Genomic DNA, 12,638 nt, shown 5'->3' with positions numbered 1-12,638 from the left:
AGCGCGGGAGGTCCCTGCGGTAGTAGTAGGCTGGGTCGGTCTGCAGTGCGCTGCTCTTCTCCGCTACGGAGAGACCTCGGCGGCTGCGCGCCCCTGGCCTGGCCGGTGCCTCCTCCTCGCCGGAAGCGGGTGGCCCAGCGGCTGAAACGCGCTGTGCCCTGGTGTTTGCGCTGTAGGGTCCCGCGAGCTCGATCTCCGCCTGAGCCCCGCAACGGGTCCGAACTACAGGGGGAGAGAGCAACTCTGTCAGCTCGCCCGCCCTAGCACCCGTCTGGGACCGTGACAGCAGCGGGGAGGGGGCCCCTCGCCTGGTGTAGGTGGGGTCCCTGATTAACCACGGATGGGCCCGTGTACACTGCAGCAACCAGCGAGTCAGGGGAGCTGGTATCGACAGCCAGACTGTGCCCGGACATGGTTACAGCCAGTGCCAGGGAAAGCTTTACGCTGAGTGTCTCTGTAACCGTGTCACTGCCCTTGGGCAGGGTAGGGCATAACCCAATTACAGGGATGCAGCTCAGTCCCGCCCACGCTACAGCTGGGTTGTAACCGCCCTCGGGCCCCCATCCCCCGCTCAGTCTCCTTTGTAGAGCAGATAGGATGTATTTTTAACCTTGTATTTGCATATACATTTATTTAAATATCACTTAGTAATTCACATAGGTTTCAGTTAGATGACTAGTTAATCTTTAATGGCTATAAATGCTTTAGATTCTTTTCCTGAAGAAGGAAAGGATTATTCTTAAGGTCTGTTCCCCCACTTTTCAGTTTCAGGTCACTTTCTTTAATGTGCTACTGGTCGTACACTGCGGATGGGAATGATAAAGGTTGATGATGTCAAAAAATTCTTCTAGAAGAAAGATAGTGCCAACTAAAGTAGGTGATAGATCATAAAAAATATTTTAAAAAATTGTTTTGGATTATGTGTGTAAAGTGGAGCTTTACTCTTGCTACAGCACAAGCACATCTTGATACAAGTGTGTGTAATTAAATATAATTTTATGATATAGCAACAAGCCATTCCTACTCTTATATCTTAATCAGAAACGTAAGTGAAGGCAAGAAAGGGGGGGGGAGGCAAAAAATTATTTGCACTATATTCCTTGTTTTTATGCTGAGTTTATTTCAGTGTTCTCTTGGAATGGCTTAATTTGTTTTTTATACTATATGACAGTTTGTGTTAAATCTGAGGTCAATTTAAGTACTGATATCTTTGTACCATCTTTCTTATACCTGAATATTACTTTTGCCATCAATGTGGCTTAAAGTGAGCAATTTAAAGGAAGCCAATTTGAAAGCTAGCCTAAAAATACTAGTGCTACTACTAATAATAATAATGTGAAGTACTTCCAAGTACTGCAAGTGTTCCTTAATCTCTGTGCCACTATTTGTTATCCAAACACATTTTCCTATACAAAAAGTTTTTTTCCTCTCACTGATGCAGAGTGAAAAATCCACATGAATCAAAGACATTACTGACTATTAATTCACACTGTGCTGACAAGTGCACAAATTTATCTGAAAAAAAAAAATCAGTTCTGGTAATCTTAGATGTTACTTGTCTTTATTTTAAGCTTCAAGTAGTTTTTAATTGCACAAGTCTGATGTTCTTTTTCCAGTTGATGATATCCCTTTCACTCAGTGGAACATTTTTAAGCCCTCTGCAAATATGTGTTGGTTTTCTAAAAATCGTATAGAGTACTGAGTATGCAGGAACCCTCTTGATGGGGATAATATTGATTTAATTAATGCTTATTAGGTTCTTTCAGGCAGGACTCTGTGTATTGTGCAGCTATAGAACATGTGATGGAATTGTTCTTTAGAATTAAGTTTCCATTTTAAAAAATGGTTCTAGCCCAGTAGTTGTGAAGATAACCTTGAAAATGTGGACAGCATGTAAACTGTGCAGTGTTGTCATTGAGTGTACATAAAGTTTGAAAAAGAGCTCTGAGTTATGTAAATAGTCAATGGGCTATTAAATCTAAAACCTAAAGATAAATATTTTAATGTTAGCTTTCTTAGCTATTTCATTGCTGATCATCACTGTAGGAGAAACTTCTGGTAAATGTGCTTGACCCACAATCTCAAATTAGTTTCCATATCTCTCCATTTAACAAAGCCCAACTGTTTTCTACTTAGTTGCCAAAACCTTCTGTTTCCCCTGTCCTCACCCCCCCACACACACACTTAAATTTGTAAATACAAAAATGTGCAGCATATCAAACATTCAAAATATAGAGGCAATGTAAAATAAATTGAATAATATAAAAATACTAAAGAGGTTATTGCATTTTTTATTTCATTTCATATTTAACTCATTCTAAATCTTGGCTCTTTAATAAAGGAAGCTGCCCCAGAATTTCCTGTGTGCTGCACCAGATTGCTGTGATACAATGTCCTTGCGATGGAGTTTAGGTTCAGCTTCTTGTGGTGCATAAGAGGCTTTTATTGTAGAACTTAAGTAAGGGTGAGCAAGCCAATATTAGTTTATAATTATCAGTACCTACTGAGGACTTCTAAGAGCTTCTTTTCAAATATTAAATGGATATATTGAATGAGATCTTTTGGACCAACTTCTGTTAGTAAAAGGGACAAGCATTCAAGCTTACTCTTCAAATATTTTTCAAATATGGCATTTCATTATATTTTCATAAGGGAAAATGGTTGTCACTGAAAACATTCAAGATGTAAATGTATATATTTGATAGATAATGCCAAGTTATTCAGCATCAACTGAAGCTGAATATAGAGCACAAAAAAAAAAGTGAAATTCTGTTTGGCATTAACCTTCACAAATTTATGTTTTGTCAGGTAACAGATTGGGTGGCACCTTCATTTGAGGATTTCTTTGGGAATACAAATATCTTATCTAGTACTCTTCTTGTAAAGTCATCTGGGGAGGCTAATCAGCATCAGAAGAGAAAAGATCATTCCTCTGTGCCAGAAAGTAGCAAGAACAAGGTTCTGGCTAGAATCAAAGGAAAGTCATCTTCAATAGATCACATTTGTGATCACTCTAAACAAAATCAAAGCCAGTCTCAAAATGAACCGTGGGTGGATAAATACAAACCAGGAACACAGGTACAAGAAGTATTCTAAGTGTTAAATGTGGTAAGGGATACAAAATAATTTTTGTGTAACTTATGAATTATTCTATTTCTGCAAATTAGTCCTACCCAGAGTGTAGCTTCTAAATGTTAGGTTGTCTTGCACCAGTGCAAAATTTGAATGATTAGTTGACTGTGCCAATTATCTGTAGAGAAGATCCTGAACAAACTCAGGTTTTCACAGCTATTTATCCACAGAACTTGCATTTTTAGTGGTGCATTTCAAATATGTTAGTGTGTGTGTTAACTTATTACCCTCAGAATGAGGAACCCTGTGGTATGAACTACTGTGGAGTAGTAAATTAACGTTCTTATGCTTTTAAAATAATCCACCTCTGAAATAGCTTTGTTGGTATGTATGTAAATAATAAGCAACTCTCCTTCAGGGATTGTTTCAGGGCTCATCTTTGATTCTTGGCATTTGGAAAATTGGTGGGGAATTGGAGTTATTAAAGGAGGAGATTTGTGATGGATTACTTTTAATTGCTGTGCTTAGGATATATTTAAATTATGTTAAGGGTGGCTAGGTCATTCTAACATACAAGCACCTTGTTTGGCATTTTTACAAACATAAATACAATTCTTAAACTGTATCAATAAAAGCTCATAAATCAGAGCTTATATGCATTTCTTGTATCCTTTCTCATCATTCTAGAATGAGCTTGCTGTACATAAGAAGAAGATTGAAGAAGTTGAAAGCTGGTTAAAAGCTCAAATATTTCAAAGGCAGCCAAAGCAGGTAGTCCATACATTTTCTTTTTTTAAATTTTTAGATTTAATTAAGTTGTAAGAAGTTAAACTTGCAAGTAATCATACAAATGACACTACAGACCTTTTTTAGCTTATATACAGTAGACTCCACGTCACTGAAATAGAATGAATTATGTAAGGTTCCTGGGGTTCATTTGGATAAACAGGATGTTAATCCACAGCTGAAGACAAATCCAAAATTGGCTTAATGGGGTTTGAAGTAAGAGAGAGCCTCTGTATTTTGTTTGGGAGACACCGTGTTTATACATTTAATGAAAAAATGGATCCATGTGACTGACCACTGCAATCTGAAGGAGCTCATTGTGAGAAGGTCATTACACCATAAACAACAACACACATTTGAAAATATAACTTCTAATTTAAACTGCTGTGTACAGATGCTCAGAAATGCTCATCTTGTTGAAAATTGAATATCTCGGGAGTTTAATATAATGCACAAGGTAGTTCGCATTCTATTTTAATATTGAAAGGACTGTGACATTTTAATATCGGTATAAAATTATTTTAACAATGTAGGTGAGAGCTTTACTTTTCGAATTTATCTATTCTTATATCCCTTCAGAGTCTGTATACGTCAGAGAAACAGAACTGGATTCTATTTCTCCTTTACCAACAGAATTATTTACTAACTTCTGGTCAGTTTACACCTGTGCAATCCCATTGAAGGTAATGGGGTTGCACAGGTGTCATTGAAATCCTAATTTATTCAGCAGAATTTATGTTATTAATGATATGTTAGTGTGCAGGAACTAAGCTTGAATTGTATAATGGCAGATTGATTTTGTAGAGCTGGTGCTTGTAAAAGGGTGGCTTTTCTTCATAAACTGAGAACACTTATGAAGAATAATTGAAACACAATTAACATGTAACCTCGGATGTTGTTTCTGGTCACTTTTCAAAAAAAGAACCAAACTATAAATGTTCTACCATTTCCTTAGAGGAAATCTCAAAATGAAATGTTTAATACGATGAAGCCCTAGAGACACATACAGCTGGGGAACAATTTGACATGGTCAAGGGGATGGTCTAGAGAACCTGTAAAAAGGCTCTATCCTGTTTTCCTTATACACCCAACATTCCCATTGAAGCCAAAAGGGAGTTTTGGTAGTTCATGGAATGGAGGATTGGGCCTCTGCTAGGTAATTTTCTATCTCATTTTAAAGATTTTTCTGTGAAGGCCCATTTTAAAGCAGGACTGATGTGCAGCATCCTATTGTGGGGGTCTCGAATTGTATCTCCTGTTAGCAAAATCTCATTGCAAACAATGAGTTCTATAATGTAGATTATAATTTTATTTTTCAGAATTATTTCACATTTTTTTTTTTCTATGGCATGTGAACTTTCAGATTCCCTAACTATGGGTCGTTTTGCTCAGTGTTTTAAAATGGCAAATCCACACCTCCTTTCTTACCGTCACAGTCCAGAGAAAAATACATAAAATATATTTATGATAAACTGTCATTTCTCCTCTGTCCACTAATTATGTAGTGTGGTGAATATACAAAGTGTGAGTCAGATCATTGAGAGAGAACAGACACGTGCATACAAATGCTTACTGATAGTCTTCACAAGGTGGAAACTGAGTGCCTGAGTCTCCAGTTCACTAGATCAGTGCTGTACCAATATATTATTAGAACATTAACTTGACAAATATTTTTAACACTGAAAACAGGACTATAAAACTTGTCATATCAGACCAGACCAGTGGTTCAACTAGTCTGGTAACCTGCCTTTGCCAGTTATAAATACTTTAGATGAAGGCAAAATAAAACCCCTTCTAAAGCACCTACTCAACTTGTTCCAGCAAAGTGTTAACTCAGTCTACTTTGAATTTATCTAAAATGTAAGGTGTTGAAATTATTTATTAATATGGGAAATCACCAAACATCAATTTAACAATAAATTCCTTTATTAAATCCAAAGGCCAAATGTTACTTTATGTAGTTGCTTTAAACATGCCTAAAAAGCCTAAATAATAAAGCTTACTACATCCGAACAGTAACAAATCATTTATATGCATTTGATCAAGATATTTACAAATGGGCTAAACCCAGGGGTCTTAAACCCATATTGGTTGGCTCCAATATGGGGAAGCAGGTATTAGCAATGAACTCGTAAAGAGTTTACTTTTTATACTCTCTAACAAACGAGTGATGCCATTGCCAATTACTGACTTCAGCTAAAAACCAATTGGAGACAGTTCACCCTTATTTCTAGTATTAATCCAGATAAGATATACAATCTCTTTTTTTTTTTTTTTCCCCAAGGCCTTTGCTCCCCTCCTTCTTGGTGTGAAACAGTTTTTCCATTGCACCTGGGATTACATGGGCTTTAACACTGGTGTGAGAGTTGGGTAAAGGCCATGTTAGCTCATTTTAAGACACATTCTCTTTCTGTGATTTAAGATCATCCGCAGTCACCCCGGCGGTCAGAGGCCTTCTTTTTATAAATTTCCCCTTATCTTGTTAGTTATTTGTTGAACCAGAGATGTCCTCCCTATTTTATTCTTTCTGGCCTCAACACTTTTTTATTTTCAAGGCATTCCTTCTACTTTCTAATCAGGGCCTTTCTTTACATCACACACATTTCCTTAACCAAACTTTAGCTAACTTTAATTCTTTAATTTTATACTTATCCTACATACGGTAAAACAATTTAAAATTGTTGTGTTGGTGTGTGGTGGTTTTTTTTTTTTTTTTTTTGTCATTCGTGTTAGAACCTTTACTACGCGGCCAGATCTACTTAGACTCTGCATTGGGATCCTTTAGCATCCCTGGTGTACCCATGAGGAGTCCTTTTGACTTAGAGTGGATCTCAGTGTAGAATTGAGGCTTAAATATTGCATGCAGTGTGTATAAAACTAACTTTTTCCCATTTTAAAAATCAGGTTTTTAATAAAGCAGTGATACAATACTCCAAAATAACAGAAACCTTAACCCAGCATTTCTCCTCTATCACGTTTGAGTCTTGGCTTATAGTGCTCTTTTTGTTATAGGGTGGCTCTGTTTTAGTGTTAACTGGACCCCCCGGTTGTGGAAAGTCTGCAACTATACAAATATTAGCTAAGGAACTTCATGTTCAGGTGCAAGAATGGACCAATCCAATATCTCTAGACTTTAGGAAAGAAGATTTCAAGGATGCTTTTAACTATGGTAATTTTCCCCCAGTTATTTTTAAAGTTTCTTAACTGTAAAGATTTTTAACATCTAAAAACCATTAAATTAAAGGAATAACTTTATTATTATTATAACTTATTAAAGGAATAACTTTAAATTTCTTTGAGAGATTTGATGCTAGAAAATATGCTTGACAAAAATGTTTTATGTATTTGTTTGATGTACGATGTCAAATTAAGGCTAAAAGACAATGTTCTGTATTTTAGTTTTTGTTTGAAATGTGATTTTTTTTTAAAAGGACTGTTCAGCTGGTGGGTGAAATTCACTTCAATTTAGAGGGGCTGTATAATGTCCTCAGCGCTACATAAGTCCTCTAAGTGAGACTTAAATGTGTCAGAGGGCCTTTGGCAGACCCGTTGCAATGGAGTCGACTTTATCCTTTAAAAAGAGATTTGGAATATATTTGACAGTAGACTGTTAAATAGTCATTAACAGACAATATCAAGGGGATATGATGACTCTTGTATGTATTTATAATATTTGATATAATCTGGGACATTTTTTAATGAATTTTCCTCTTCAGAATCAAGTTTTCAGATGCTTCCCAGTCAGGCCCAGACTGCTCTCTTTCAAGACTTTCTGTTAAGAGCAAATAAGTATAACAAACTTCAGATGCTAGGGGAATCCACAGAGGCTGATGATAAACTTATTCTCATTGAAGTAAGTAAAAAATCTTGAAATTATTATTTACTTGTATTACCATAGGACCTAGAAGCCCTCATCGTGGACCAAGTCTTCCTTGTGCTAGGTGCTGGAGTACAAACAAAGGACAAAAAAAGACTCTCCCTTACCCCAGAGAGCTTACATTCTAAGTATAGGACAGGAGATAAAAGATGATTCAATACAGACAGTACAAAGAAACATTGAAACAGCATTGGTCAGGGTGAAGGTTGTGGTCCCAGCACATTAGCATCCTAACCATTGTCATGTTTTTGTAGACATCGCAGCAGAGAGGATGGAGGAGGATAATGAGGGAGGTTTATGGGAGCTTCTCCCAAGCATGAGGGGCAGCTCAGGAGGAAGCATGAAGCTGCTTGTTTGAAAATTTTAACAGGGGGTGATGGAGGTTGACATCAGTGGCCAATTGAAGGCAGGAGTCAACATGTTGACAGTGAATGAGAGAGATGTAGGATAGGAATAGGCTATCAGAGCCTTGAAAATGAAGACAAGTAGCTTATGTTTGATACAGTAGAGAAGGAGGAGCTAGTGGAGGGATACAAAGAGAGAGGAGACATGCTCAAAGCAACAAAATATGAAAATGATCTTTGCCGCAGCATTCTGAATGGAAATGAGTGGGGCAAAATTGTATTTGTGAAGGTCAGTATAAAATATATTGCAATAATCGAATTAGGAGATGAGCGCCTGGATGACGGTTTTAGCTGTATGGGTGGATATGATAGATTATGATGAGATTATCGGCCTGAGTGACAGGCAGAATGGTGGTGGTTCCGCAGTAATTGAGAGAGAAGGTAGCAGGGAGGATGTGGGAGAAAGGAAGATTAAAGGGCTCTGTTTTAGCTATGTTGAACTTGAAGCTGATGGGTAGACATCTGTGAGGAGATGATAGAGAGACAGGCTGAGATATTAGTTAAGGCAGAGAGGTAAAACTGAGTGATCAGCATAGAGAAAGAGTTGAGTTGAATTTGTGTTTGCAATGAGATTATCAAGAGAAAAGGTGTAGAGGGAAGAGACGGGGACCAAGGACAGATGTGTATGGAACCCCCACAGAAAACTAGAGGGGGATGAGGAGACTCCTCTGAAGGAGCTATTAGAGAGGTAGGAGAAAAACCAGGAAAGGAAGCCAAGGGAGGGCAAGATTGCAAGAATAGCATAGCCGACTGTGTCAGAAGTGGTTGACAGGTCTAGAAGGATGAAGATTGCAGTGCAAAGGGTGGAAGCTGGATTGGCAAGAGTCTAAGATGGAATTGGAGGAGAGAAGCTTCAGACAGTGATTGTAGTTAATGTGTTCAATTAATTTAGAGAGGGAAGGAGAAAGGGACAAGGGGAAGTAGCTGGAGAAGCAAGTGTGGCCAAAGGTGGAATTTTTAAGATGGGAGAGTCTGTAGCATACCTGTATTGTGAGGGAGAGAGTCAGAGGGGATGGAGAGAGGTTAAGGAGAAAAGTAAGGAGGGGATGAGAGTGGGTGTTTGTAAGGGAGATCAGCAAATGGGAGGGAGGAAATTGAGGGTTTAGAGGAGGAAAGCAGACAAGAAACTTCTGGTCATAGGAGGGGAAGGAAAGATAAGATGAAGGGACAGAGAAAGTTACTTCATATTTGTCAGTTTTCTCTTGGAAGAAATTGAGATCCCGTGCAGGGTGAAGTGGAGGCACGAGGAGGCGTGGGTTTGAGGAGTGAGTCTAAGGCAGCAAAAGGGTGCTTTTGAAAACTGTGATTCATGATCATTTACATTTACTTGGTAAACATGATATTAAATGGATATTATGTTTCTACAGGGTTATGTACCGCAGAACAGAGTTCTGCAGTCTTATACAGGTTCAAGGAACTGGCTTTAGTTATACCCATGTGAGTTGATTGGAAGGCAGAAATTGCTTTAACCTCTGTCCATAGAAGTAAGTGAGGGTGCTACCAAAGGATAGCTCAAGACAATGTTGAAGAGCAGTGCTCACACTCAGTTCCCATATGTAACTTTAAAGGTAGCCTGAAAAGTGAAATTATTTGTGCTTGTACCCTCTTTTTTTTTTTTTTTGCTGCTTTATGATGTATGAAGAGAGCCTGAAAGATTTGTTTTTTAAAATGCTTTAATTCTGCTTGTTTTTCTCCTTAGAAATATCAAGGATGTAAAGTCTAGTCTTCCTTGTTTTGTTGTGGGACGTTCTTGGAGGGCTAAGACATGTGAGTGTGGATCTTTCACTGCCCTCACTAGAAGGGGCCAGGAGACTAGTCTTTTCTTCAAATTATTTGTTCAGGCATTTTTGTTTAACACCTATTTAAATCCATTTTAAACAGTGAATGAAAAATCACCTCTCTTGTCAATAATGTTTCTCTGACATGATCTTTCTGAGCTTGTAAGTCTCCTAGTTCTCTAGTCCTCCGTAATCTCCAGGAAAAACAAAGTAGACAAGATTTGAATTCCTAATTTAAAAAAAAAAAAAAAACACAAGAAAACATTTTTGGAAAGCAGGGAAATTTTCAGGCCTCTTAATCCATAATAAAGGAGAAAAAGGGCATAGAACCACTATTTTCTTCTGCTGCTCTATTCCTATATTGTTTATTTGAAAAATTATTTAACTAGACATTCATGCAGCTTATCTAACTACATGTTGAATTTTGCTTGAAGCCACTGTGGATTGGAGAAAAACTGTCTTTTCATAGAGGGCTTTAACTTTTAGTCCACTAGCAGAGAACAGATACACTTGAATTCTAGTACTTCATTTGTTTTCACTAGGATATGCCTAACCAGTTTTATCGTGACCGTGACAGTTTTCACGAAATTCTGAGGTGAGTTGTAAGTAATCTGCTTATGGCTAAAATCCTTAACAACTGCCAGTAAACTAGAGTTTGTGACCCTTGTTATGCTTATTTGTGTTTTAGGAGGTTTGTGCGGACAAGTAGATGTCCCCTTGTATTTATAATCTCAGACAGTCTCAGTGGAGACAGCAACCAAAAGTTATTATTTCCAAAGGAAATTCAGGAAGAACTATGTATATATACTATTAGGTAAGAGATCATTCATTGCATAAAATTAACCAGAAGGTTAAGTATAGAACCAGTAGTTTAATGAAAACTTTTTGTTATTGAATTTGATAGTTTTAACCCTGTGGCTCCAACAATGATGATGAAAGTTCTTAATCGAATAGCTACAGCAGAAGCAAGTATGGTAAGGCATCAAAAACTGCTTGACTTCCACATGGTGCTAGGTGCAAAACATTTCAGGCTGTTAAATCTAGAGTATTAGTTTTTGATCATGTTGTGGTTTCATCCCTGTGTTGTTGTAATCTGGGGATCAAACTTTCGAAAGTGGCTTGTTTGCCAAAAGTAGTGACTTTGGATTCATAGAGAAGGGTCTGGTCTAATTCCTGAGGTGACTTCTGAAAATTCTTCTGTATGCTACAAAAAGCACCTGCTAACACATATGAAGCAAATTATTTTCACAATGGTGATATTGCAGATGGACTCCACACTGGCAGTAATAGACCTTGGGTATGCAGTAAAAATTTGAAACTTGTTTTTACTTCAGATATTGCAATTATTTTTGCTTTATCTTTTAGAATGGAGAAAAATTTGCTGTCCCTGATAAAAGCTCTTTAGAGTTGATTTGTAAAGGCTGTTCAGGTGATATTAGAAGTGCAATAAACAGTCTTCAGTTTTCGTCTTTGAAAGGTAAATATATAGAACTTTCTCGGCTAAAAAATATAGGATAGTATCTAATCAATTCTGTGGCAGACAATTTTTTTTTTTTTTTTTTTTTTTTTTTTTTTTTTAAAACCCAATTATGCCAACCTTGCAGAAAACCCTCTCCAGATGCACATTGCCAGCAGGGATAGGAGGGAGGAATTATTTTAATACTGTGGTTGAGTGTCTTAGATGCCTTACCTTAAGAACTTTTCTTAATATTAGCCAACTAGATTTTGAGTTAATACATAGCTTTGGAGAAGAGAAGGTGGAGGTTAAGATTTTTAAATTATTATGCTTTCTTCTTCCTGACTCTTGATGTGCTTTCCTTTTGTTTATGATTTTACCAAGCAAAGCTTTCATGACACACTACTTAATCTGGAAACAGATGTTTCCATCCCCAGAGCGCAGCTCCCGCTCACCCCCGTACCCCAACAGCTCTGCTCAACTGGCCAGGGGAGGGAGATGGAGAGAGTAGTGAGCCATGAGGAGGGGAAAGAGGAGCAGTGGGCAGGGCTTCAAAGGAAAGAGACGGAGCAGGGAGCATGGCCTCAACAAAAGAGGCAGAGCAGGGAGAGGTTCCAATGTTCAGTGTCTGATTTTCACACGTTAGAAAGTTGGCCACCTTACCTGCTTCTCACTCAGAGGGTGATCAAATAATCCTTCCATGTCCAGTCTTTTGTTGGCTGAGGGAGGGCAATACTAGACCTGACTTAAGCGAAGGGTTGCCAAGTCTTATTTTAAATACGCCATTTACTTAAAGGAGAGAACTTCCAGGAAGTAATGTACTATTTTTTACTGAACACTTCATTTAAAATTAAATTTTGTACTTAAAGGAGACCCAAATATATATTTCCATATCTCAGTGGAAACTCTGAAACAGATTAGAATTTTTCAAGATCTCTCTCACACACAAAAAATATGACCTGGGCGTTGTAAAAGTGAAAATTTAGGAGTTGTGGTTCACTTTAAGAACCAATAGATGGTGCTAACATAATCCTTCAAATTAAAAATATAGGTGCTGGCTTGGTAGTCAAGAGGTGGTTTATCTGAATATAATAAACATAATGATAGGCCAGACCTGAAGAAGATATCTGTGTAAGTTTGAAAGCTTGTCTCTCACACCAACAGAAGTTGGTCCAATGAAAGATCTTACCTCATCCACTTTGTCTCTGGAGTAATAGACTTGTCACCGTCTGTTCAATTATTTTCTACCATCCCAAATTTAAAAT

The 12,638-nt window shown here is 37.6% G+C and overlaps 1 protein-coding gene across 3 annotated transcripts in view; it reads left to right on the top strand.

Annotated features, from left to right (window-relative positions):
- The first annotated feature begins 35 nt into the window (after positions 1-35).
- RAD17 (RAD17 checkpoint clamp loader component) overlaps positions 36-12,638 on the top strand; it is a 34,471-nt gene continuing 21,868 nt past the window's right edge. For 2 of the 3 annotated variants that reach the window (XM_034773819.1, XM_034773821.1), the window contains exons 1-10: positions 36-317; positions 766-873; positions 2,809-3,078; positions 3,760-3,843; positions 6,871-7,027; positions 7,575-7,711; positions 10,460-10,512; positions 10,606-10,731; positions 10,822-10,891; positions 11,283-11,394. In XM_034773819.1, coding sequence (XP_034629710.1) covers positions 829-873; positions 2,809-3,078; positions 3,760-3,843; positions 6,871-7,027; positions 7,575-7,711; positions 10,460-10,512; positions 10,606-10,731; positions 10,822-10,891; positions 11,283-11,394 — 1,054 coding nt within the window. In that variant the 5' untranslated portion in view covers positions 36-317; positions 766-828. The remainder of the gene's footprint in view (positions 318-765; positions 874-2,808; positions 3,079-3,759; positions 3,844-6,870; positions 7,028-7,574; positions 7,712-10,459; positions 10,513-10,605; positions 10,732-10,821; positions 10,892-11,282; positions 11,395-12,638) is intronic. The other variant, XM_034773818.1, reaches the window with a different exon arrangement.

Source organism: Trachemys scripta, chromosome 6 (assembly GCF_013100865.1).
Source record: "Trachemys scripta elegans isolate TJP31775 chromosome 6, CAS_Tse_1.0, whole genome shotgun sequence".
NCBI lineage: Eukaryota > Metazoa > Chordata > Testudines > Emydidae > Trachemys > Trachemys scripta.
The sequence above is the reverse complement of the archived record's forward strand: the minus strand, read 5'-3'. Positions and strand labels throughout refer to the sequence as shown.